The sequence below is a fragment of the Saccostrea cucullata genome, unplaced genomic scaffold (genome assembly GCF_032062105.1).
Source record: "Saccostrea cucullata isolate Sc308-1 unplaced genomic scaffold, CSIRO_AGI_Scuc_v1 ctg1566, whole genome shotgun sequence".
Classification (NCBI taxonomy): Eukaryota; Metazoa; Mollusca; class Bivalvia; order Ostreida; family Ostreidae; genus Saccostrea; species Saccostrea cuccullata.
In genome coordinates this window covers 193-27,915 of record NW_026938905.1, presented here as the reverse complement: position 1 = coordinate 27,915, position 27,723 = coordinate 193, and the positions used below count along the sequence as shown (strand labels likewise).

The 27,723-nt window shown below is 34.3% G+C and overlaps 3 protein-coding genes and 1 long non-coding RNA gene across 4 annotated transcripts; 3 read left to right on the top strand and 1 right to left on the bottom strand.

Annotated features, from left to right (window-relative positions):
* Positions 1–166: 166 nt before the first annotated feature.
* LOC134251746 (uncharacterized) lies at positions 167–13,087 on the bottom strand. The gene is made up of 5 exons (XM_062734162.1): positions 12,111–13,087; positions 6,257–6,313; positions 5,675–5,864; positions 5,323–5,495; positions 167–2,532 (listed from the first exon to the last, which is right to left on the bottom strand). The coding sequence occupies exons 1-5, from the start codon at positions 12,312–12,314 to the stop codon at positions 586–588; spliced, it is 2,571 nt and encodes an 856-aa protein (XP_062590146.1). The 5' UTR covers positions 12,315–13,087; the 3' UTR covers positions 167–585.
* On the top strand, positions 3,005–4,477 carry LOC134251747 (complement C1q-like protein 4). Its single transcript, XM_062734163.1, has 3 exons — positions 3,005–3,349; positions 3,654–3,890; positions 4,249–4,477. The coding sequence occupies exons 1-3, from the start codon at positions 3,082–3,084 to the stop codon at positions 4,428–4,430; spliced, it is 687 nt and encodes a 228-aa protein (XP_062590147.1). The 5' UTR covers positions 3,005–3,081; the 3' UTR covers positions 4,431–4,477.
* A 1,481-nt stretch (positions 13,088–14,568) lies between the features above and the next one.
* Positions 14,569–21,083, top strand: LOC134251749 (U6 snRNA-associated Sm-like protein LSm7). The gene is made up of 4 exons (XM_062734164.1): positions 14,569–14,675; positions 18,354–18,459; positions 18,694–18,765; positions 20,066–21,083. The coding sequence occupies exons 1-4, from the start codon at positions 14,649–14,651 to the stop codon at positions 20,203–20,205; spliced, it is 345 nt and encodes a 114-aa protein (XP_062590148.1). The 5' UTR covers positions 14,569–14,648; the 3' UTR covers positions 20,206–21,083.
* Positions 21,084–25,877: 4,794 nt separating this feature from the next.
* LOC134251745 (uncharacterized) lies at positions 25,878–27,171 on the top strand. The gene is made up of 3 exons (XR_009988811.1): positions 25,878–25,922; positions 26,451–26,486; positions 27,091–27,171. It is a non-coding gene; the product is annotated as an uncharacterized LOC134251745 (long non-coding RNA).
* Positions 27,172–27,723: the final 552 nt, after the last annotated feature.

Genomic DNA, 27,723 nt, shown 5'->3' with positions numbered 1-27,723 from the left:
CGTTAAATTTCATTTCAAATCCCCCCTTGTTTTGTACATTGACTTATCCGATACACTGTCTATTCCGACATAAAATGTCTCTTCCAGTGGATGTTGGATTAGACAGGTTTCACTGTGTTTCGGTCAATACTTTTTTTTTTTTACAGAAAATACATTCGACAACTGATACAAGAATTTAAATTTTATTTCTATGTCGGTCGCAAAAATGATATAACTACATTACAAAAGTAAATCTATAATGGTAAAACAGAAAAATAACGTCATAAAGTCTGACTGAACACATTCACATCCATAGTGTATAATAAACAGTGTATTGTAAACAGAACACAAATATTCACAATGTCACTTGTAGAGAGATCGAAAGCATTTACATGTACATACGGGTATTTTTCAATCTCATTCATGCGTATACTATAATGAATATCAAAATATAGGTTTTTGTTCTTGTTATTCCTTAAACACCCGATTCCCCTTATAATTACTCGTATCAATTTGTTCACATATAGGAATTTATTATAAGAAATATTTTAAACAGTATGATCATATACGAGGAAGTCCAGAAAGGAACTGAACAATGCACATGCGTCAAATCATAGTCTCCAGAACCCTTGGATCGCCCAGACCTGGGTGAATCTCGTCTATTGCTCTATTGAATTCTCGTGTTATCTCGTCACTGCTCGAGATTAGAGATGCTTGGCTTGAAACTCCTATTGACGATTCTTCCACATCCTCGTACGTACACCCGGAACTCTCAGACATACGTTTGGAATAACCTCTTACTCCGATTATATAACCTGTGTGATATTTCCCTGTCTTTGTACAGCTTGTCTCATTCTCTGACAACTGTTTTCCATCTACTTTCTCTTCCGATGCACTGACTGAACTACAGGGCATTTTTGAAAAATTGTTTGTGCTTAGTTTTCTAGAACTTTCGCAGTCGGTGTCAGTGTTTGCTGATTTAGTTCTTGCTTTGGCACTAATTGCATATACATTGTCATTTTCTGTAGGGTTCTGATGATGAATGAAATCACGTGACTCTGTTGTGATCTTAGAAGGAGTCACGTGACCATTGAAAACAGCAACATCATTGGCTGCCTGTTTCTGACGTCCACTTCGTTTCTTTGGTTTTCGTCTACGACTAGAGTCGTTATACGCGGGAATATAAGGCTGGGAGGGGGAGGAATTTGCGACACCTGTTGAAGCCTTAACAGGAAGAAACACGTCGTCCTCACTTTCTGTCGTTTGAACAGTCTCACTCGTTTTCTTGGGACTCCGTTTCGGAGATGAGACCTTTCTAGATGATGACTTTGTTTCAGAGATGTTTTCGTACGTCTCATATATATGTTCTGATCCAGATTCCAAAGCAGAATCCGTTCTAGAAAGAAATTCCGTGTATGAGGGCGGACCGGAATAAGGCGGGGTCAAGGTTGAACCGGAAACAGAATCAACAGGCCCTTGTTTTGTATTTCTTAGGAGAAATGGACTTGAATATAGTTTAAAATTGTCCCGGATTGCATTTTCGCAGAAAATGTCACCGGGTGTTCGGAACACAACATCGTGAGAGACGGATCCTTTATTATACATTGGTCCGACAGGATGTCCTACCAACTGGAAGGCGGATCCATTTCGTTGTATTGGCGCGGGTGGCAACAGTGTCGTCGAATCAAGCGTTCGCGATTTCGGTTGGGACGGCAGTTGTTCGGAAGGAGAAGTCTTTCTTTGGCGTGGGTTGGTAAATGGAGATGTGGACCTGCACCTCTGTATTGGCTGTGGTGGTAGAAAGTATTTCTGTACAGACGGACGTGACTTTGGTCGTGGAGCCATATGGACGTAACCGTCGTTCTGAGGCACCAGTTTATTGTCGTCCGTTCCGTCCGTTTTCCTCTGAGGTTCTTTACTCTTGGTGGCAGATTCTCTATCCCGAAGACAGTTTTGTAGATCGCGAGCTAATTCGCCCATTCTAATATTACAACCACTAACGGGGCCGGGTTGTGGTGTATGTGAACGCGGCAGAGTATTTGGATTAGGTTTTCTATAAGGTTGAGGAGTTACTGCCCTTCTTTGCACAATAAGTTCGGCATTAGGTGTCGCACCTGTCGGAGTAATATTCAAATTTCCCTGAGATTTCAACAAGCGAGTTTCTTCCTGGTACCTTCTCTGTAGATCTAAAATTAACAGTAACTGTTTGGAGTCGAGGTTGTTAAGAGTGACCGCACGCCGCTCCCTTCTTCTGTGTTCCTTCAGACGCCCCTTCTTGACCTTGTCGCTTTCGGAGGCATTGTATATAAGATCAATTGAATCGCACGATTTTGACCGCGAGAGAGACTTGTCTACAAGAATTTCATGTTTATCCTGGTTTTTAAGGATCCCGGGTGGGCAGGTGTTCCTGCCGTCTAGCTGACTGTTTACTTCCGGTCTTCCCGGTCCGGTATTTCCTTCCGATGCTGGAGTGGAATCGGCTTCCGGTTCGCCCTCACTTTCACTGCACGAAGACCCTCCGCTTACAGTAAAAATCTCTTCATAAGTTTCATTCTGAAAAATATCAAATTCAGAAATCAAAGAAGTATTTTGAAAGACTTTTTTTTAGAAAAACATTGCTGTCTCGCCATTACTGTTGTCATTTTGGGGGAGGGGCGAAAATGTAGGATGACAAACACAAGGCACCCCCGGTATGTGTAAACGAAATCAGCTAAGCATTTTGTGACGTCATATGCAGATCAAAAGGTCACCGAGCCGAGTCAGTACAAATAAACATAAACGTAAGGTATAACTGTAGTGTATATGGTGTAACTAGTCCATTTCAAGTTCTGTGCACGAAAAGAACCCTTAATTCGGTACAAAGCACGACGTATTAACAATGGAAACCTACAATAACAGTCGCAATATCGTCAATAGCAATTCCTGCTTATAATCTACATAGTGTATTTAGTACTGCAATATGGACTATTGTTCTTATCTTTCCAAACGGACTACGGGCACTTTGGTCTATATAAGCTATGTGTGACACAGACATTTTGCAGACAGGACTAGGTTAGTGATCCCCGATAAGGCAGTTTCATTGCAGTCAGCCATTTTTTGAACATGGGACCTCGCGATATTGCAGCCACTCTTTTTTGTGTTCTCATTTTCGTGGCATTAGCACGCGGATCGGATGAGGCGGGATCCCACCAAAGCGAAGATCTGATTGGTCGGTTGCTGATGACGATTCAGAAGCTGGAAGGTCGAGTGAGGGAGCTGGAAGCCGCCGCCATTCAAGGACGAAAAGAGGCGAATGAAATGAGGGCAGAGATCCATGCTTTATCTGACAAGTGCGACTCGCAAACACACGAACATGTAGGACTGACAAAACGTAATTGTCTTATGTCTTATGTATATTATTCACAAATGTGCTTTTCTTTCGATATATTTGAGTCATTTACAACAGTTATTTGACTACCTCTGCTATCAATGTTCTTAGTCGAAATCTTTTCAGGTCATGTTGAAGACAGTTTACTTATAATTAACAGTAAGACCAAAAGTAACCTTTTAAAATATGCCGGTATAGTTTATTGTGCTTTGACTGCATGTTCTGTTCTTCTAAAGGCTAATTTAAGATATATACCATAGAAAATATTACATCGTTTCTAACATATAATATTTTGTTCTTTAATTAGGTCAAGGATCAACTCATAATGCTTTCTATGCTTACATGAACAACAACCTGCAGTATCCTCACCCGGATACCACTTTCGTTTTCGATAACATCCGGACTAACGTCGGTTCCGGTTACAGTAACACCTCGGGAGTTTTCACAGCCCCTCATGCCGGGACGTACGTGTTTACCTGGACTATCACTGTTGACTCTAACTCATATGTTTTCTCGGAACTCACCGTAAACTCTGTTGCACTTGGTAAGTGGAGCAAATACATGTAGCTATTAGATAAAAACAATTTAAGCGCCACAACGGAGGTCAAGTACCTATATGAAGGCGGTGTGTCATCGAAAGATGATCCTAGAGATTTATTTTTTTTATATTCTTTGTTATTTCCGTGCCGTAATTTACATGTATGTTTCAGGGTTTGGTGAATGATAATCAGATAAATGAGAATTCGTAAATAATACGATGTATAATTCATAAACTTGTATACACATGATTCCTCTACATTTTTAACAAGAAATGTCTAATCTGATATGTGATTTTCGCAGAAATACTAGTACCCGATATACAACTGAGGGAATTCATTAAGCTTAATTAATAACTGTTTCAGGAAACGTAATCACGGACAGTCAACAGAACAGTGAGTACCACATGACAACGGGGGTGGTGGTGGCCCAGTTGAATAACGGAGACATCGTCAGGGTGCGCTCTCGGCCGGGAATCAACATACACGGTAGTATACTCAGCGCAGGCTCACATCGATCTTCCTTTTCCGGTTGGCAGCTCTACTAAATTCTACTTCCGGTTTTCATTTTGACAGATTTTTATTCTGTTTGAAGTTTTGTGAAATTCTTGATTATACAATGTATAATGTATGCTTGTTCTCGTTACATTTGTTGAGACTGATATCTGAATGCAACCTTTTACTTGTTTTATTGTTTTTAAACTATATAAATGACTAATGAAGCGTAAGATGTTTTTCATAATATTTTTGAGGTTAACTTTCAAATATACATGTACTTTTCTAAGGAGAGTTGGGGATTTGAACTAGCCGGAAGCAACATTGCTTTTACGTGTTGTGACACTGGATTAAGGCTTCAATTAAGACGTAAAGGGGTAATTAAATTAAGTAAGAGGCATCTCTCGGGAATTTCAGCTCGCATTGCCTCGGTCGTTCTATTGGATTGATTGATTGTTTGATGTTTAACATCCCTCTTGAAAATTAATCACTCATGCATGTTGAGACGCCACCACTACAATTCTGACCTATGTTCAGCACTTAGGGCCATTGAGCAGGGAGGGATCTTTTTCGTGTCAGCACCTACTGCGACACGGGACCTCGGTGTTATACGGTCTTATCCTTAATAGGACCGGTCTACAGTTGGATTCCAACCCTTGACGTAGGGGTCAGCTCCTTGCTCCACGGCTCTAAAACAGACGCTCTAACTACTGCGGCACGTAGAACTTGTCCTTTGTGGTATACTTTCAGTAAAATGCAAAGGATTTTACCATCATGGCTTAAAAATCTAACATCAAACAAATACCTAAACCGATTATAAATTAAAGACATTGCTTTAATATTATTGTAGTTAATAAATATGGGATGGTTTTTCGAAAAGTTCACTTCGAGAAAATAAAAAATTAATGCAATTTACAGAGGGGGGAGAGTATGGGGGAATCTTACCCTTAAAATGTTTCTTTTCTCTAACTTTATGATGAGGAATGACAGGACAGCGACAATGGTACACACGATGAATATACACAGATAGAGGGCGCACTCAGCATATAAAAGTACCGGAAGTAGGGATTCAATGTCCTCACAACTGTTGCTTCTCTCAAACTTTATTTTATCTTTTTCTATAAAATAAGAAGAAATATCTTCATCAATTAAGCAAACGTATTAAATCTGACAATTTATTGCAATTAAACGAATAAAAAAAAGTTTTACATATACTTTAACTTACTTAAGGTACTAGATACATGTATATAATAATATCTGGAAAAAAATTGTTTAATTGGATCCGCCTATGACTTACCAGCAGGGAGAAACTCTACAGTTAGGCCGTCTCTCCGATATGACGATATACATTCACAAACCGAATCCTGCTTGATGTAGGTACATGAGTCGAGGTTTGTGATTGGCTGAAGGACGTGCGTCACACACAAGATGGCCAACACAACGCAAAGAAGTCCGCAACCTGTCGCCACCGCTAGGCAGACAAATATCTGAGAAAAACAAAGCAAGAGGAAGCAATATAGATGAACACTTTCGTAAATAAAAATATTTTGTACTTTCTGGTCTCAGGGTCAGGAAACTTAGTTAACTCGTTTAACGCTGATCATATTATTAATAAGATGTCGATCTAGCGTACACGATAAAACACTTGTCATCATCAATTAAATAAGAGTATGTTTTATGATCCTGCATGATCTTTTTGTATAGCAGAAATGAATATACAATTAATTCACTAAACTCAAAATCAGGTATAAAATTGAAAGAAAAGGGGAAAAAATCTATTTATGTTATACAAATGCATGCTTACGAATGTTGTACAAATACATGCTTAAGAATGTTATACAAATACATGCTTAAGAATGATTAATTTGCTACTTCATACCAAGCAAGATGGCCGCAACCAAAATAAGACAAGAACAATGGACCCTTTAAGAAGGACCTACAAAGAGAAATACATGTATTATGTAATTACTGAATAATTTTCAAAAAATTGTCAATTAGAGATATTTTAGTTATGATCTGCAATCAATAAAAGAACTTTGACATGTAATTTTGAAAGTTGAAATACAAACAGGCAAAGAAAAAACACGCTTTAAGTGAGGTGCAAGAGACACACAATTTCATCTTAAAAGTAATTATATTAAGATTGTTCATTATTTTTGTTACGTTTTAAAAAGGCTTGTAACCTGCATACAATTACACTGTACTTCCAGTAAACGTGAATCGTTATAAACGCCTTCGCTGTAACTGTATTATACTGTAGCTTTACAATGAACAATGTTACAATGGTGGGTATGTATAGAAATATTTATTCCAGGCTCTTTAAATAAATAAGATTTTTTTTATAATTAGAAATTTTGTTTTAATAAACGACACAATTTGAAGAATAAAAAAAAAACGTATTGCCATCTTCGTGTATGTGTACGATTTTAGGACGACTTTGTTAGTTTTTTTTTTTTTTTAATATAAAATCAGTGAATTGATTAATGATTCATCTTCATCTACATTACGGACAATAAAACATGAAGAATTCTGAATATATTTAAAAACCATCTCTCTCTCTCCACGTGTTGAACCCGATGTCTGACCAGTCAGGCGAAACAAAAGTGTGTTCAGACGACAGTTCGTCTCGCTTGAATTGGTTTATAAAGTATCGGGTGTCTGTCTGAACTGTGGGGTTATTTACATAAATTCCATCGCATAAACACTTTTAATTTGGCACGTTAACTTTTGTCCCACAAAAATAACAAAGTGTGCCAGATACACCACAGCGATAAGGGAGATAATCCGAGGTTATCTCCTTTTTAATAAAAATTCTACAGACATTAAAGAGAAAGAATTAATTTTCTCCCCTTAAACTATATTCAAATGAAGTATATTATATCATTCAGAGATAAATCTTCACTTCCTCTCAATATAAATTTCATTATGTATTTTATTATTACAATGATATGCTATTTTTCCTTTTCCCCCATGGTTGGCCCCTGCAGTTCCCACGTGTTTTTATTTTTATCTCTTTGACCATCGCCGGGTTGTTTATTAAATTAAACTTAAAACAGATGTCGAATTTATCATGTCACTTTTTCCTTCCCACTTCATCAGCTTTCACTGGGTCTAACGCTTTATTTTAACAACGGGGATTAACGATGTATTACAGGTTTAACACAATTATAGATACCCTATCACTGGTAAATCTTGTTCTCTTTTTTAAAATGAAAGTTCTTAAACTATATTAATATTCAATTGAAAGCTGTTGCTCTTATATAATAATCTAATTCTTTGATATATTTTTGAATCATAAAAATGTGGACGTTTATACAGTATTAATTATAGTACAACCTGCAGTTTGCATGGAAAGTGAATCCATGTACTTTACTGATTTCTTATTTTATAATTATAAACATGTATATTTAATTTAAAACAATGGCCGAAGATAATTTTAAACATGTACTTAAGGAATGAATTTAATAGCTACCCATTTTATACGGTATAAACTGGGTTGGGGCAGTTTACGCTTTATAAACCGCGAAGCGGTTTATAAAAAAGCGTAAACTGTTCCAACCCAGTTTATACCGTATAAAATGGGTAGCTATTAAATTCATTCCTTATAATTTAATTTTCATTAATTTGATGTAAGAAAAAAAAATGATTGTTCTAACAAAATGACCTCAGTTTGTACAAAATTTGAATGTAACGTCAGGCGGATTGATACGTTTTTGACGCAAGTCATTGTGACGTAGGCAACCCATTTTATACAATATGAAATAATTTTTTATCCAATCAAATACAGCGTTACAACCAGAATTAAATTATTTCAATATACATATATGTAATAACTTGTGGGAGAGAAGAGTGGGGATGGTTTTGAGAAATTAGTGCTAAAACGGATCTTCTCCTACATCATGCATTGCGAGTTAACCTCAGTGAAAAATTGAGAGCGCCGCGCGTGCAGGTTATTTTCCCACGGTCTTTATAGAAAAGGTCGATAGAACGTTTACACGTAATTTCGGTGGCTGTTGAAATTATGAGTCTGGCACTCATAAAACTTCACAGACGACAATATAATGAGGAACAACATTATCCCCGCTCATTCTCATGGTGGTTAGGTATAATTACGTGTGTGATCAGATTGGGGCGCGGATCCAAGTGGTATTATAATGTAAAGGAATTTGTTAAAAATCCACATACATATGTAGATTATTTATTAAGTCACGATGAATTTTTTCCGTTTCAATTTAGTAAGCAGCAAAATAAGTACATTTTCCCATATTCAAATAAACTTTAAGGTAAATGTGATATGTGTGTGTGTGTTTTTAAAACAGAGAAATGTCTCGTCCTTGACTATAACATATCTCTTAAATAATTTCAGAAGCCATTGTTAAGTGGCTTGGTGTAAAATGCGGAGGATGGAGTCTCCACAAAACTCCAAAATGGAGGGTCAGAGAGTGCAAGGGGTGGAGCCTCTTGTGTTAGATGATGCAGGAGGTGGAGCATAGTGCTTGTCGTAAATTTAGCATGTGCTTATTAGATCTGTCATCTCATTTTCTGATACTCCGTGAGAATGTGTTAGAGTGTTACATTACCCAAACAATTAAAAAAAAATAATTTCATTGAAGTTGAGTGAATGAAACTCAGTTATATCTCCCAACCTGATTTTGTGATGACCATTTGACAGTATCTGATGACATTTGTTTATAAAGTCCATAAAATACAAAATGAGAAACAAAGAAACAGGAAATGGTAATTAAAAAAAATAATGAACACCACATTTCAACGAGGGGAACAGCTTTGCTGATTATTTAATTTTTAACGATAACAGAGACTGACTGAAACAGAATAGCATCAAAGTTATTATCTTTTGGTGATATTTTATACAGATATATATAAATAGACTGATATATGTATATAAAGGTGTCAATGAAAGTCGGCCTCATTACAAAATACCTATTACCATCTGAAATCTGATTGCTGTCGAAGACACTGTCCGATGTTGGAAATGTGCCGTGATGTCATTATTCACTCAGAAATATTATCCCATTTTAGAAAAATTAAAAATAATTATATAATAGATTCAGTAAATTAACTGATTGTTTTATTAGAGAACTCTGGCCATTAACTGTTTTTATTTTATTTTATTTTTTTGCTCTAAAAAGAATGAGAAACAAGCATCATGATAAAGAGACAACAAAATGAGAATCGAAATGACCTACAGATATGAGAAACAAATGAGGGGCATGCAGCCCGTGCTTGTGATTTAAATTTTGTTTTGCGATATCACAGATGCTAAGTGCAATGGAAACTGTCTGATTCACACTGCTATCTCGCAGTAACCCATGAGGTCTTGACAGATTTTATTAGTATAGGTATCAGATATCTGAAGGGCCAAATGTTAAAATTGCTAAGGGCTAGATTACCTAAACTTCTAGGGAAAGATGACAAAAAATTTTTCCCCTCATTTGTTGTTGATATAATTGAAAGTCATGTTATCTTTTTTTTGTGCTAAATTTCATTTTCAGTTGTAATTTAATTGTATCTTCTTTTTGTGGTTTACGCATACAGAAGCCTTTGTAGCTTTTACAGCAATTATGAAATATACTTTTTAATTGTTGATAATTTAAAGACAAAGTGATCTGCGATATGTTATGCATGGCATAATTATCTGCAATAAAATATTTGGGACATACCAGTATCAAGACTCAGTAATTAATTCTGACAGGCACTTTTTATCACTGATGGAGAACTCTACAAGCAACCCAGTTGTTTCCAGCTTCTAAAATGATTGAAACATAAAACGGGCAAATGTATAAAAATTGACACAAGAGGCTCCACCCCTTGCACTCTCTGACCCTCCATTTTGGAGTTTTGTGGAGACTCCATCCTCCGCATTTTACACCAAGCCATTGTTAAGTACACGAAAAAGAAATGTTTCCATTAAAATGACTTTGCATAAGGATCTAGGATCTTTTTTAACTGGTATATACATGTATTTCTTATTAATTGTTACGATACAAAATTATACAGTCCAGATTTTTTTCTATGACGTCATATTCAGCTTCAAATAGGTCTGGACCAAAAATTTAAGGCTGCTTGCCAGTTTTACCCCTGATCACGGATAACGAATTCTTTACACAGAACGCTCTCTAGCATCCCTCGGCGCTGTCTGGGGACCTTAATTACACAGCGACACAAATGCTGCATTCAAGGTCTATCCCTTTTCTTTGTGATACAAATCTCTTTCTTGCACTTTCAAAATCAAACGATATTAAAAAGACGGTGAAATATTTCGCCTCTCCGTCGATCTCTTTGACCCGCGGCGAACCGTGGAAAATACGACAGGTGGTTTTACCGTGGGATGACAATGGAGGATTTTTGAATACATAAATGGGGGTCCAATTAAAGAGCTAAATCTCCGTAGGGGGGTCCCGAACAAAGGAGGACACATTCCAACACACGAGGAATACGGGGGTTATTATGTCCGAAATTTTAACGGCAAGGTGCCCGTTTGATTGGGCGAGGTCCGGGGACATTTGACAGGGTAACAAATGTACTCTTGAAGGACAATGGACATTTGATCACCTTAGTGTTGACCACAGTATTAAGGCCGTTTGCTACTGTTCAACTCAAGCATTACAGATCTTGGGTCGTTTTGCTTCCAAAAGTGGCACCAATGCCAGTACTGTACGACACCAACTTTAAAATTTCGGATTGGTTAAGGGGGCCTATATAATCCGTGTTTGTATTATCACAGAAAACCCCCATTTTTATGTCTTTAATTAAGGACTGTCAAATGTTAATACCCTTGAAATTATATAAATTTTTGCAGCGTTTTAGAGTTTTCATATTCCCTGATATTGATTTTATAACAGATGAAACATAAATTTCGTACAATATGGTTGGCAACTGATCAACATACATGTAATATGCACAATTATGACAACACGCAGACACATCTATAGAATGTCTATGTTCACACCTTACATCTGAACTCTGTGTGAAGTCTGTCGCGGATTAAGTACAATAAAGTCTGTGTTTTTGGAGCATGAAATATTTTTAGTATTAAAACATACGAGTTCTCAATAATTCACCCCATAGCACTAACACACTGATTTGTAAAGACGCTTAGATCTCTTCTGATCAAGCCGGTGATTAGGCCGAGCTCTAGTGTCATACGAACATTAACTACATCTGTTTTCACCTTCATTTCTAGAGGAAACATCTGATAAAATTTGATAACAGTTCCTTGCTAATGTTTCACTGCCTTGCTTGTCCTATAGGTCTATTAATGGGTTTAACTTATAATATAGCAGGGTCGTAACAACCCTTAAATTACCCTAGCTCTTTAGGAGAGTGGAAAAGCTAGTATAACCTTAATGTGTATTCATGGATATTCCATGGATATTAGTTAATAAGTGCAGAGAATAATTTAAGCTACCCTATCTAGCAAATCTGAGTACAGCTAGCTTCGATAGGTACATGTGTACTACAGACAAATCTTCCCTGTTTTAATCTCCCAATGCTAAATATGATTACTCCTATATACTCGTGTGATTTAATAAATCATCAATTCTCACAATTATTTTTCTTCCTTTGTTAAGTGCCCACAATTGACAGGCCAGAAATTGCACATTAAATAACACACTCGATCTGAAATAACAATGACTGTGATCTTTTTAATTTGAAGAGGGGTTTTCCGATGGAATTCTTGTTTTACGATCATACGTACACACTATACTCACCACAAGACAAACGATATACCCAGGTATCACTTCCGTCAGGCTGTCAGAGGTAGTGATAGCCTGAATGTTGAAATAAAGTCCAACACTGATGAGTCCTAAAACAATGTCCACAGCTCCTAAGACTAAAAACACCCAGAGTCTCCGCGAGCAGGGACCGGTGCCCGGAGCCTTTACCGGTAGGTCGGTGCATTTTGATGACATCATAAAAACTTGGAGATTATGACGTCACAGTAACTGAAGTGGACATCCTCGTGATAAAGTTTAAGGTGGCAAACCCCTCGTTTGAGGGGAGTTCATTAACGTTTTTTATGTCAGGGGTCAATGCAGATATGTTGAAACAGAAAATATCCATCTGTATAAAACAGTTAAAACATTTTGGATTTGACCACTTCACATTATTGACGCTTCAGTTGCAATCTGGCCATAGGTAAAAAGTCACTGGATGGAAAAGATCTTTCAAAGATGGTATTTATACAAATTACATGGAAATTCACAATCCAAATTGTCACTTGAAATGCAGTTTCAGTTTTCCTCTTTTCTTAGCAAAGTATTGTCATATCCTATGCTAGCATACGATATCAAAGCATCACCAACGTCTATAAAGTTTAATAAAAATAAACTTCCAAAAGTATGTGTTTAGCAAACACTAGCTTCGATACACAACATCCGTCATATTTTTCGACACATCAAACACAGAAAAATATTTTCTGAATTAAAAACTCCTGTTTTAACAAACGTTCCAATACAATAACTCCGATGTGTCAGAAAATCGGGGGAAAATGTTAATAAAACCAAATGGCAGGTAAATACGAATTATCTGGCCATATTGGATGACACAAAACATTTCTTTATAAAAACTTGGCTTTTAAAAATGAAACTGTATCCTCACACACAAACGACGGGTTCTTTGTGTTGCCCGATTACACGTGGATTGCGGTGCTGTAGCGCCCGACTCATGTTTACAAAATTAAAATTCACCGGTTTCAGATTCAGGGGTTCTCCATGGGGGATTTGATGATTGGATGCTTGGGGCCTTAGAGAGGAAATTCAAAGCTCCTACTTATTTTTTTTTTAAATATATAAATATGAAATATTTTAAACGTCAGATATTATTAACATATGTTAAAATTTTCGAAGAGAATTGTAATCTTTAAGGTTCTAAATTTACAGTCATGAGTGCTCTCTCTCTCTCTCTCTCTCTCTCTCTCTACATATTGAATTTGAATTTATTTAGAAATCCCCCCGATTGGAGACCAATTTTTTTTGGGGGGGGGTGGGGGGTGGGATGGGGTAAGGTTGGCCCTTTATTGTCGATTGTCTGTGCTTCTACAACTAGCATATGACAACAGAATTAAAGGAAAGAAAATTTAGATCCCTATATCTGACTTTTTAATGTATGCAAAACTGGTAAAGAGAATGTTACCTGAACTTGAATAATTAGTGATATTGAAAGTCTAGTTAGGGGACAACCACTGGTTCTGAGGGGAGGGGGCTGGCATTTTTTTCGAGTCAGAATATTTCTTTTCATGTCAAGGACAGATTATTCATCTCCGATAATATTAAGGACAATTTAATTATTTCTTTCATCACTGAAAAAGCCTAACAAGCAAAAGAAAAAAAAGAAAACATCCAGGCCCACAACTACTCTAATTTGGGGGAGGGGTCAGGGAGAGAAGGGTCAGGGACATATCATTTATTTTCATTTTCAACTTTCGAGGACAAATACATGTATCTGCTCCCCCCCTTTTAGAATCAAATGGTCGTCCCCTTAAGAAAGGTTAAATTTTAATTTGTCATGCGATATTTAGAACTCAACAGTGAAGAGATATTGACGAAATTCTAAACACGCTCATAAGAAATGAAGTAAAACAAAAGGAAATTTTAATCTTTCTGTAAATTTTAATCTTTTTGTAACATATGCTCCGTAGAATTGTATGTAATTAACTACATGTAGGTACATATATAGTAAGTTACATGTAATGAAAAGTTAATTAACGGCATGTGAGAAAAGCATCATACAGTGGTACATGTACATGTAATTTTTGAATGTACTTACTGATTTCAAATAATCTCCGCAATGAAAAATGATCCTCAAAACGTGGAAAAGACTGTGTGTGTGTATTTAATAGGAAATTCTCCTACCTGGACAAAGATCGAACTTTTATGCATTATTGATAGCTAGGAGAGAGAACATCTGTGTTATACATAACGTATTATTTGAACGCCTGACTAACACTCTTTCTTAAATCAATAGAACTTTATTATTTAAGAAACGTGACCCGTAGTGAAAAAGCTTATAAATCAAAGAAAAACAGAAGTTTATTTTAGAAGAATTTATTTTAAAATACAATAAAGAAACCAATATCAAAAAGTGATAAAAGCAAGACATTTTATAGAAATCCGTTGGTGTAACTTTTTTTTCCGGAAACTTAAAGTCTGTTCAAAGAAACTCTAACAGAATCGTCTCTAGTTTCATTCCGGTTTGAACGAGCGTTTTATGCACGTTTTTCTTTAGGAAAAAAAATCGCCGAAATCATCATGTCACAAGCCCCAAAGCAAATGCAGGTATGTCAACTATTCATTTTTTACATATCTTTTGTTCAATAATTCAAAAAAAGATGAGAAGCTTCATCCAATGCATAGTTAATCGATCATTACCTTCACATTTTGCACATATCCACTCCAAAGATTATTTTAACCTACCTAGCTTTTTAAAGCTAGCTAGTTCTTTATACCTACTCTATTTAACTAGTTTAAATTTCATTTCTAGTGAAAATGGCACCTGGTGAAAACAGCACCTGGAATATGCAAAACGGCACTTGGTTAAAATGACACTTAGTTAAAATGGCACTTGGTTAAAACGGCACTTAGAGGAAAAAGTGTATAATACTGTTATGATATATATTTGACATAAGTTCTTTTTTAATTCAAAATTTAATTTATTGACTTTAGAATTTTTTGTGGCTTCAATTTTGCTTTATCTTCAATCTATTTTTAAAGGTAGTATTTATAAGCTATATGTGGGATTAAGAATAATTATCATGATTATATTTGTAGTGTAGTGTTGATAATATGAAGAAAAAAAAGAAATGGTGTAAATGATTTTTAAAAAAAATTACAGTAAGAGTCACTTTATCTCACATTTATCTGTAGAAATTATTTTAACAATATCAACATTGTATCATCTTCATTATGAAAAAACAAATGTTCTTCTATGTACATGTTTATTATATTGTTAAATGTTGTATGGCTATTTATATTTTATGTACAGTTTGGAGAGGATTATCTGAGTTTTTATTAGCTCTACTGGTCAGAGACCAGAAGAGCTTATGCGATAGTAAGGTGTCCGTCGTCCGTCTGTCTGTCTAGCTGTCTGTCTGTCCGTCTGTCTGTAAACAATTTTTCGAAACGCTACTCCTCCTACAGTTTTGGTCTGATTTTAATATAACTCGGCACAAAAGTAGACTACACAAAGATACATTAAATAGTGCATCGGATTTTGATTTCGATGAACGGTGTTGCCATGGTTACTAAAAATAGAAATTTCTGTGAAATTCCTTTAAAATGCTACTCCTCCTACAGTTATGATCTGATTTCAATATAACTTGGCATACAAGTTGACTACACTAAGATACATAAAATAGTGCATCGGTTTTTGATTTCGATGAACGGTGTTGCCATGGTTACTAAAAATAAAATTATCTGTGAAATTCTTTTAAAACACTACTTCTACTACAATTTTGATCTGATTTCAATATAACTTGGCATACAAGTAGACTACACTAAGATACATAAAATAGTGCATCAGTTTTAGATTTTGATGAACGGTGTTGCCATGGTTACTAAAAATAGAATTTTCTGTGAAATTCCTTTAAAACGCTACTCCTCCTACAACTTTGATTTGATTTCAATATAACTTGGCACACAAGTAGACTACACAAAGATACATAAAATAGTGCATCGTTTTTTTTTGTTTTTTTTTCGATGAACGGTGTTGCCATGGTTACTAAAAATAGAATTTTCTGTGAAATTCCTTTAAAACGCTACTCCTCCGACAGTTTTGGTCTTATTTCAATATAACTTGGCACACAAGTTGACTACACAGAGATATATAAAATAGTGCATGGGTTTTTGTTTTGATGAACAGTATTGCCATTGTTACTAAAAATAGAATTTTCTGTGAAATTCCTTTAAAAGCTACTCCTCCTAGAATTTTGATCTGATTTCAGTATAACTTGGCACACAAGTAGACTACACAAAGATACATAAAATAGTGCATCGTTTTTTCATTTCGATGAACAGTGTTGCCATGGCTACTAAAAATAGAATTTTCTGTGAAATTCCTTTAAAACGCTACTCCTACAATTTTGGTCTGATTTCAATATGACTTGGCACACAAGTAGACTACACTAAGATATATAAATTTTTGCATCGGATTTTGATTTCGATGAATGGTGTTGCCATGGTTACTAAAAATAGAAATGTGAAATTCCTTTAAAAAGCTATGGCTTCTTTTCTCATCCTTTGTTATAAGTACAAACCAGTAGAGCTACAGTCTCAACAGAGACTTCATGTTTATACTTGTGTACCAGAGGCGTAGTCACAAACTTAAAAGTGGGGGGTTCAACTCAAGAAATTCTTTGACAAGCAAAAAAAAAAAAAAAAAAAAAAAAAAAAAAAATTGAAAGTTCCCCAAACTAGAAAATCCTATTTCGTGGGGGGTGGGGGTGGGGGTGGGGGTAGTGGCCAACTTTTTCAAAGGCAAGTTACTTTCAATTCCATTTTTTTCCCACTATTCTTCGATATAACTATACTAGGGTCAAAAAGTGGGGAGAGGGGGGGGGGGGCAACTATCCCTTCAATGAACATTTCCTCTAGTTAAGGTAATGTTAGGGAAAATAGCTGTGATTTTGTTCTTCATTAAAAAGTGGGGGGGGGGGGGGGCACAGACATACTCTTGCCCCCCCAGATCTGAAAGTGGGGGGGCTAGAGCCATAGTAGCAATATGATTGCAAATTGACGATCAACAGATTATTGAAGGGGAGGTGTGAAATGGTCTTTTGTTTCCTATTCCTACGAGTGTATTCTAAGTAAACATACTCTAACTGGCTTCTAATTAGTCAACTGTGACTGGCAACCCCCAAACAGAGTAGTATACATATTTGCAACACTATAAAGTTTTAAATTTCAAAGGATCATATATATTAATATAATTGGGATTTGATCTCTTTTGTAGAAAATAATAGATATATAATTTAAAATAGAAATACATTTAAAAAATCTAACCACTGTACAAAAGTACAATAATTCTAAAATGAATCGGTTTAATTTTTTTCCTTAATTATTTTTTAAACATTTTTATCAATAATAATATACACATTTATTATAGATATGTAATATAAAGATCTATTTTCTGTGTAAACAATATCAAATTCTCAAAATAAAAAAAAGTGCCGTTTTGACTTTTCTAAAGTGCCCTTTTGACTACTCTCAAGTGCCGTTTTGCATATGTCCTAAGTGCCGTTTTCACCAGGTGCCGTTTTGACTTGTACCCATCTTATTCTATGACCTCTTGACCCCATACCTGTATTTATACATTTATAGATATGCATTGCTTTCAGTAGTGTTATATAAAGGGAAACATTTGCAAATGTAAATATAAAGTTTAAAACATGCAGTAAATTATTCCTTAATCTTTCAAATTAAGTACTTTTTTCACCATATACTGATATACATCTGCAGTGTAAAGTGTTTGCTGGAAAATGGGTTGTAAGTGAGCAGTACACATAATATTTGTTAGATTGCACTATTGTCAATTGAAAAAAAAACATTTCCTTCAATCTCAAGATCTCCCAAGATCAAAACTTATCTAAGCCAAAGTCAACAAGAATCAAGTTGAATGACAGAATGTACAAGAACACTTTCTCTTAAGTTATGTTTAAAAAGGCTGAAGATATACCGTATAGCGGGTTATTTTAGTGGGGTGCTAATTTTGGCTTATTTAGGCGTTTTGATGGTAGCCCGCTAAAATTTTAATCGTTAAAATAGTCAGTACTCTTTTTAGTGTTTATCTGCAAGGAGCTGAAACTCTGTGTCCGCTAAAATAATAAACGCCAAAATAATTGGCATACCTTTGAGCAGGCAAAAACGCCAAATTTTACACCCACCAAGAAAACCCGCTATACGGTATTTCATTCAATTTACATGTTTAAGTGAGAATCAATCTTTCCTTTCATTTTGTAGCAATCAGGGGACAAAGACAAAGAGAAGAAGAAGAAAGAGACAATTTTGGATCTCGCGAAGTACCTCGACAAAACTATCCGAGTCAAATTTAGCGGGGGTCGAGAAGGTATGAAACCCCACATATCATATACATGATGTACTGTAAATCACCTATCATTGGCAAGAACTTTATTTTCGCATAATTACGCGAAAAAGTGTGCTTGTGAAAATATCATTCTCGCGCATAATATAAGAATTCTGAATGATTACTTAGAGCAGTCATTTTGAGAAATCAAAATCTTTTTCTTTTTTAACCTTTCTGAATGGAAGGTCATATTAAACATATTTGTTTCCACTTCAGCTGCTGGTGTGTTGAAGGGTTATGACCCCCTGTTAAATCTTGTATTGGATGACACAACAGAATACCTGAGAGGTAACCATCAAATGTTTTCTTTTGTATTAAATGTGTCATGAAATTAGAGAACAAAATATGCACAATTCAGCATGTCTGTTGTATATTTTTGCCCCTTTCCCCTCATTGTTAGCTGATGAAGTCAAAAAGAGGAAAACTCAATACAGACAGAGTTATCTTTCTTTTGACACAACTGAGTCTAGGCTAGGATAAAAAATAATGTAAAAATGCTGTAAACCAATTATTTGTGACAAATCTTATTCACTTATTGTCAAGTTAAATTCTGTCACACCAGTTGAAATATTCTTCAAAATTAAACGCAATAAATGTAAGTCACTTAAGCAGAAATTTAGCGAGGATTTAATTTTGGCATTATAGAGATTAGACATAGTCCTGTAAAATTGAATATTACTAAAATTTTATTTTATATTCAATGGTTGTTATACCTATAGCTCTTGAAATTATTAAATTATTTTGCTCAGAAATTTTAACAATACTTTTAAGTGGTCAAAACTGTTGAAAGAGAAAAGATATGGCTTTCATAAAATACATGTATATTACCTGGGAAAGAATGAATTATGACCCTGTAACCTTGTAGTTTAACATACTTTTCAAAATTGTGATCTTCCCTTATAACTTTTGATATAGTAAAATTTGACTTTTATATTTGATAATGTGCATTACTTGTCACAAAATGTTTCCAGGCATGATATGATTTTTGACCACCTGACTTGACATTCATTTTTGACAAAATTAAAAAAAAATAAGTTTGGGGATTACTTTTGAATAACATTATCATATGATAGGGTGTTAATATTTTTACACAATATGCAGTATATGGAATCCTATCAACAAAGATATCGAAAGGAGGGAAACACAATTCTTTTGTCTTAAAATGTCGAAGTTGATACTGTATAAGTGGAAATTTTAGCTAATTTAGGGATTTCTCCTTAAAAACAGCTATTTTATTTTTAGTGAGAAGTAATTTTAGCAATTTTTAAAATGCTCACTCAAGAAGCCAATACAAATAAAACGCAATTTATTTTTAGCTAAATTCAATTTTAGCGATCTCAACAGCCTTGCTAATAATGCCAAATTAAATCCTTGCTAGAATTTCTACTTATACAGTATCAGAAAGTAGAATGAAAAAGAATCATTTCAAAATAATGGTTAAGGATCCAAAAGAAGGTAAAATAAAATGAGAACAAACTTTCATGGGATACTGTCTGTGGTCCTTGTTTTAACTCAATATGAAAGTTTCTCATGTCTTTCATTTCTTAATGTTGCAAGTCTCTTGATAACAAAGCATGTCTGTTTTTAGATCCTGATGATCCATACAAGCTCACAGATGACACGCGATCTCTAGGATTGGTGGTGTGTAGAGGGACCTCTGTAGTACTCATCTGTCCTTCTGATGGAATGGAGGCCATTGCCAACCCTTTTGTTCAACAGGAAGGATAGAAAGTGAAAGTAGATGTCAAGGACTCAAAAGAAAGTATGGAAAGTGGAAGTAGAAGATGTCAAGGACATTTTATTTTCTGTTTTGTATAAGATTTGAGAAAACGAATGTGGATGTAAGAAGGCAGCAAATGTTGATTATGTATGTTAACATTTCTATCATAATTATTGGCATGATGTTTTAAGGATCTAAATTTTCATTGTTTGGTCTACATTGTACATCTGTAAGTGTATTTAACACAGGTACATGTGTCTGTCATGTTAGTTTCATCCAGGATAACACTTCAAACGTTTATATAAAATAAGTTGGAACATGATGAAGTAAATATTCTTTAGGTATCTTTTACTGATGATTCAAAATATCAAGAAAGCATTTGTTAAGTTACTTAACATACATACAGTGTCAATGTTGTTTGAAAATTATTGTTTAAATGTTGTTTTTAAATCGTTGTATTAAAATTACACAGACATGTAATTTTTTTATGAACAAAAATGCATCATTTCTGATTTAGACTTTGCTCTAGTTTATTGTCATCCATAATGTACACTACTGTTAATGAAGAATGTACAAAGTGTACTGTGAACGTTAAATTTGGTGCAGACTATACTTAACATCTATAGATAGTATGTGTTTAAGCATTTTTCTTGTTTATATTCTCTTGCATAACTAAGTTTTGTATTTAACTTTTTTTATTAACAATAACAAAACATTTTTGAAGTGTTGCAAAAATAACAGTACGTTTTGATATTGCTACTTATTCTTGTAAAATGCATGAATAAATATTAAAAAAAAAAATTGGATTTACGTGCACAGCTCAAACAGATTTCTCTGATTTCAATTGAAAATGGTAAGCAAGATACTAAACCACAATCTCTACCTAGAGTTATCATTCCACTAGTACATGTACCTCTGTCAACGTCTGAAAAGTAGTAGGGAATGTGGAGACACTTGATTTTGTTTTCAGATATTGTTCAAAATGACCCATAGGAAGATGTAACAACTTAACATTTCTGTATAAGTTTCAGGGTTGCAAGTTGTCTGCCTATAAGAAAAAACCTTGTTGATATTTGTCTGCAATGTGTTTTAATTTATTCAACGTTCTCAATATCCTGCCGAAATATAAAACCTTATAAGATATGGCAAATAGGCCATATCTGTCTCTAATTTTCATATAAACACTTTTTAATTTAAGATTTTAAGGAAAGAAATATAAAACTTTACAATTCATAATTGATGATGCAATATGTAAAAGTAAGTTTGCCAAGAATCTTGGCATTTAGGGTTTACAGAGATTAGGGTTTTCAGAGATAGCGATGCAAAATACGCCCTCTGGTGAGAGATGGACAAAACGCAGACACTAGAAAAAAAAAAAACAGAAAAAAGTGGTTGTTACCATAGCTATAAAACTACAATATATGAAAGTTTGTCAACAAGACACATTCTATAGTTTTGAATTGAAAACCAACGAGTTTTTACAAAGTTTTAAATTATCAAGAAACGTAATTGTTTCAGTATTCAAAATATTGATTGATTGATTGTATATTGTTTAACGTCTCTCTCGAGAATTTTTCACTCATATGAAGACGTCACCGATGCCGGTGAAGGGCTTCAAATTTAGACCTATACTCGGCACTCAGGGCCATTGAGCAGTGAGGGTTCTTTATCGTGCCAACGTCAACCATGCATATGACACGGGGCCTTCGTTTTTAAGGTCACACCCGAAAGACCCGTGACTTCAATTTCTTATGTCGAGTGCTTATCGAAGGAACAGTCGCTACCTATTTTTACGTCTGGTTTGACGCGGCGCCGCGAACGAGAATCGATCCCGGGCCTCCCGATCACGAAGCGAATGCTCTACCATTAGGCTACCGTTAACGGTCAAAATATTAAAGATACTAGCTTTCTTTTTTTACTTGGTTACCTGAGTTGCCAAGGCAACTATAGCTGTCTGATTTTGCAAAAAAATCATTTGTTCTTCGTCATAATGGCAGTTTTAATCAAATCAAATATTCCATAAAGATATAAATTTATTTCCAAAACTATAATAGGAATTTGGGATAAAATATCCCAGGATATTCCCTGCTAATCATCACCTACGGTGCCAGGGGCTCATTGGATTGGATAAATTATAAATTACAGATATATCATATCATAAAAACGTATTCATGCATCAATATTTTTTATCTGAAAAATAAAATTCTCTATGCATAGAAAAAAAAAAATGCAAATTCTGTTTATAATCAATAATCGATAAAAATGGATTAATCAAAAATCTGTTTAAATAAAACCAAACATCACTTTCATGGTTTCTGCCTTCCTAGAGCCAAAAGAATTCCTAACAAAATAGTATAGTTAACTTTAGTTATGCCCCCCTTCGAAGAAGGGAGGGCATATTGCTTAATTGCTGCTTTATGTTGGTCTGTCGGTCTGTAGGTCCACTTAGTTTCCGTTCATTTTCTTCACAACCGTTGCACAAACTGAAATGAAATTTTGTATACAGATATATCACATAAATGTCTGTATCAAGTTTTGTTTGAGGTACAATCGGACCATTGTTGACAGGGTTATACCCTTTTGGACTTGGGAAAATTCCAATTTTGGGGGGAGGGGGCATAAGTGTTTTACAAACATCTCTTGTTTAATATAGTTTTAGGAAGCAAAGCGTCAAAATAATCACTATAATATCTTTTATGGCTATAATAGTAAAACGCAGTTTTCAAAGTGATCACTATTGTGTCAAAGTGATAACTGTAATAGTTACATTGTAATCAAAGTTTACATAGTTATCACTAAAGTGACATTATTATCACCATAATAAATAAAAGTTATCATTATATTAAATCAACGTTTTTACCATAATGAAGGGCCCACAACTTGCAATCCAAAGTGCCAAGCACTTGGCGAAGGAACTGTAGCAACCGATATTTCAATCGTCTTTGGTCAGTCGCAGTCGGAGTTCGAGCTCACGACCTTTCAATCACAGAGCAAGCTGACTTAGGTACTGTTGTTGTCTTGGAATGTTTCAAGGGATAACGTCTGAAGTCTGAAAGCCCTTGCACCACCAGTTAAAAAGTCATGGATGATAAAATTTAGGAAAAGTGAGTCAAGCTCTTGGGCTGAAGTAAAATGTTTTTACAAGTATTCAGGGTTTTAGGGTGAATACAAGTTTACCATATGTTGGAATGAAATTTTTGTACTTTTATCACTGACTCCTTGACATCTTCAGACAATATAAAGCATGCTTAATATTTCTATCAGCTAGTTCTTTTAAAAAACAAACAAACAAAAAGTGGGTGTTAAATATTAAATTTTACTATTCAATGTATCATTTAAGAAATGAATGTAATATTTTTTCCTTTGATCGATGTATCAAAGAAAAATTTGGACGGAAAACTTCATCAATGCGCGTAGCGCATTGATGAAAAAGTTTTCCTTCCAAATTTTTCTTTGATACATCGATCAAAGGAAAAAAATATTACAATCATTTCTTATCATTTAATTTTTGATTTTAAATTAATAAAATGAAACTTTCTTTCACTTTTCTATTAAATTTACGCATCAAAAACATTGCGCACGAATTCATCACAACAACGTTAACGTTGCTGCAATTCAAAAGGGCTCAAACGAAGAAACGTTCTCAAATATTATCGTGTCATTGCCAACATTCTCTGAAATAATTTATAGTTCTTTAACAGAAAAAAACTTACCTGTTGTGTTATCCCAATGGGTATATTTTCCACGGTAAGTTATCTAAGTTCGTAAATGTCAGGGTAAGCTACTCAAATATCCTAACATGCAATTCTAACGTTAGGTCACAGGAATTTTGGATTTCATTTGCACATCTTTTCAACTGAATTTCAAACCGAACATATAAATAAGTATCACAACCTGTCAATGCTGTAAAGCCTGAAAGAGTCTGCTTCCGACTGTTTAAGATAAAAAAGAATTCCGTCCTCATTCAGGCAGTGTCGTTTTTCTCGATCATTCGTTTCCCAAGATTGAACAGGTTTTGCCTAACGGGTTTCCCTGCTTTTAGCGTAAAAAAAAACATTTCTTCAGAATTCTGTTGTTCATACCAGATATCTCAGAGCCGAACATTTAACAAAAGTATGTCGATTTGAACGATTTCTTTCCTTCTTTCCCAAAACTGTATTGTTGTTATGCAGACGATTTGATTTGTTTAGCAAAGGGGGATAATCCAAAACGAAACGAAAGTAGAAAATAAGTCAGGAACGTAACGGACAGGTTTCGAAATTCAGGAAAATATTTATTTATTTAATTAAAGGTATTTAATTATTCCTTCAAAAAGTAATCTGGAAGGGGGAATATACATGTAAAGACTGCCAAAGTAGTTCCGGCTGCTTAGTGCAAGCGAACTCTAGATTTTATTGATGCAGTTATCAAAACAATTTTTTATCCAATCAGAATCAAGTATTTTATAGAAATTAAATGATATGTTAATAACTCTAGTCCTGATCGTATAGAAGACATGATTAATGAATATACTGAATACATGCAGTCTTTCACGACAAAGTTGGTCGTCACGGTAGCTCAGTTAGTACAACGTCTGCTCCGTGATCGAAAGGTCCTGAGTTTAAATCACTAGACCGACCTAAGACGATAAAAAAGATACCAACTTTTCCTCCATCAAGCCCTCGGCATTTGGAAATGAAAATTGCAGGTCCTTCGGATGAGACTTTTAAAATTAGGCGTTGGCACGGTAAAAAATAATTCACTGCTCAATGGCCCTGACTAAATTTTAAAGTTCAATATAATAGTAATGTTAAAGTAAATATTAAAGGTCTATATGAGTACAATATTCTCCAATGTGACGTAAAACACAAACTATAAGTATGAGTATATCGTTCCAGTGTCGAATGTCCTTGGAATATAATGACACTGGGACGAACATCGGAACTCTTGCTTCAAATGATGGACCCCATTATAAAACAACAAATTAGTAATGCTAAAATTTCTCGGAGAGATTTGCTTCTGAACGTTTTCATTAGAATCAGGGCATGGAAACTGAGTACAATTTTTATTACATTTCCCATGTTTCCAAAAAGGGTAATAATATCTAAAAGTTGTATGACGGGTACAGATAACTCGATGTCCTATTCAAGAACTGTTTAAAAAGGAATACGAAACGTGTGGGAAATATACAAAATCTAATAAAAGGGAATATATATATAGAAAATATTTTCACCAAAATCTTTACTGTAACTGACATCTGTTGATATAAATCACAAACTACTTAAAAATTTAATTATTGGTACCCTTATTTAAAATACAATGTCGGTTTTAAAGGATCTGCTGTATCCTTTTGAGTCACATTGAAACCGATCAGGATGTCCTGGAAATTTTAGGGCATTTTAATTTGGAATGAAAAATTTGTAATCAACCTTCCCCAAAAGGGCAAAAGGTTAACTTAATAGGATTTTCAAGGGACAATTTACCACGAATTATGGTATATTATCCCGCACTGAGGATCTAGCAATTTTACAACAAAACTATTTTACATCCGAAAAATAATGCTGTTATTATAATAGGCTTAGACAGTAAGGCTAGGTTAATTGTTCGTATAAATTGTATTTTATCTTTCTATATAGTTGTTAACATGAACTTTGAAGTCTTATCTATATGTCATTGGCTCAATCAAATAAAGAATTTCCTGTTCAGACTAGTGCATTCTGATTAACAATGTCCTCAAGAAGCACAGGTAATGATTATTTCTCCGCCAAAATTTACATATATATTTTTTTAATATCAGAAATTTCTAAAGGAAAGCATGAATTTCTTCTTAGCACACGTAATCTTGCATTGAGCCAGAGATGTTCTAAAAAAAAAATATGAATTAAGATAAAGTATAATTTAATGTAAATCAATCACTGAAGATAAATGCAATCAGATATTATAACTTCTAAAACATTTTGTATAAAAGGGTACGTATAATGTAATCAGAACTCACTGCAGAAAGGTTATGATGTCAACTTTAAGTAGTAAATGTAAATGACCTTTCTTCTTGTTTTTCCACACTGACAATCCTTGGAAAACTTATCTTTATACTCTGCCGTTGAATGTACAGCTCTCAGTTTACTTTTAAGATCACATTATTCCATTGTGTTATCATCAGATATATTTAACTTACATTTAAAAGCGAAAACCCTCAAAATTCAATACATGTTACATGTTAATATATGTACATAACCAGAAATTATCCATTACAACCTTTTAAAATTTTTTGTAGAATTGTTTATAATCCTAACCTTAGTGTCTGGCTCAGGTAAGTTTTAAATGATATTTAATATATATATATAATATAATATACAATATATATATAATATATATATTTGATAAATAACTGCATTTTCCTATCAAATGACCTTTTTAGTTATTGTTTGCTTCATAAAAATTATCATTTGAGAATCTGAAAATTTTCAGTATTTTTTTCTGTGATTAATAAGACCCATTTGGTATTTTGTCACAAATAAAAAAAGGAATTGGTTGTCCCTATCAAATGTATGAAATAAGGTTTGCAGTCGTTATTTATAAATTTTCACACTTGTCAGATGCGGTGGGAAAACTATACGCATGAAAATCATATATAATCAGCGTTTTATAAAAAAGTTTTGAACTGCTAGTTTTACTAAATAACAGAATCTTTCATACAAGAGTACTGTTAGATATCTTCACCTATTTTTGAACATGGAACATGGAAAATACTTGCATGTAAAAGGAATTTTAATATAGAAAATTAAAGTTGATATAAACCCAATTTAAAATGTTTTTGATTCCAGATTGGGTCTCACAGTTCGGTGATATAGTATGTATGAATGTAATACATGTATGATTCATATAAATATCAAACCGAGCTTTGTCTTTTTCAGCTGCTCTGTATTGTCTGTCCTGTACGGATTCTGTCTCTCCTAGACATTGTCACACAGTCAGAAAATGTAGCGACGGAGAGGTATGTTGTTTCTCAAAAAGGTACTATAGTACAAATAAATGGCAGTAATGTCATTTCTGCCTCCAACTAGGATTCCTGTTTGCCTTTGAATGCATAGTGATTTTAATGCAATTGTAGATACTTTGGGTAAAAATAGTTTTTACTAAAGCCTGTCTTCAACAGAACGATAGGAATAAAATTAAATTCTATAATATGCAAATTTAGAAAAATAATAAATAGAAAAAAGACATTTAAGAAGTGTTTTAAAATATTCTCTTTTATAATATCTTAGTCCGAGATAAAATTATATAAGTTAGGAAATGTACTTTATTTCTACATAAATGTACCATTACTGGCTTGATACCTATATGCATTACATCTTCTGTAGTTATGCAAATTATCATGCAAGCCACTCGATTGACCACATAATGAAACCAAAATTTCATTTGTAAGTGTCTTTGAGAGAATAGCTAGCAATGGTCTAAAACAATCTTTACATGAAATATATGGAGAAAACGAACAGTATTCAATATCAAAAGTCCATAAAACAATACAAAGCAGGGGCAGGGGAAAC

What these genes read in the sequence shown, in the direction of transcription:
- LOC134251747 (XM_062734163.1), top strand. Translation starts at nt 3,082, where the DNA reads ATGGGACCTCGCGATATTGCAGCCACTCTTTTTTGTGTTCTCATTTTC. An exon ending in ACATGTAGGACTGACAAAAC is followed by an intron (nt 3,350 to 3,653) that starts GTAATTGTCTTA and finishes TTCTTTAATTAG; the next exon opens with GTCAAGGATCAACTCATAAT. An exon ending in CGTAAACTCTGTTGCACTTG is followed by an intron (nt 3,891 to 4,248) that starts GTAAGTGGAGCA and finishes TAACTGTTTCAG; the next exon opens with GAAACGTAATCACGGACAGT.
- LOC134251746 (XM_062734162.1), bottom strand. Translation starts at nt 12,314, where the DNA reads ATGATGTCATCAAAATGCACCGACCTACCGGTAAAGGCTCCGGGCACC. An exon ending in GGTTGCGGCCATCTTGCTTG is followed by an intron (nt 5,865 to 6,256) that starts GTATGAAGTAGC and finishes TGTTTTTCTCAG; the next exon opens with ATATTTGTCTGCCTAGCGGT. An exon ending in TGTAGAGTTTCTCCCTGCTG is followed by an intron (nt 5,496 to 5,674) that starts GTAAGTCATAGG and finishes CTTATTTTATAG; the next exon opens with AAAAAGATAAAATAAAGTTT.
- LOC134251749 (XM_062734164.1), top strand. Translation starts at nt 14,649, where the DNA reads ATGTCACAAGCCCCAAAGCAAATGCAG. An exon ending in AAGCCCCAAAGCAAATGCAG is followed by an intron (nt 14,676 to 18,353) that starts GTATGTCAACTA and finishes TTCATTTTGTAG; the next exon opens with CAATCAGGGGACAAAGACAA. An exon ending in ATTTAGCGGGGGTCGAGAAG is followed by an intron (nt 18,460 to 18,693) that starts GTATGAAACCCC and finishes TTTCCACTTCAG; the next exon opens with CTGCTGGTGTGTTGAAGGGT.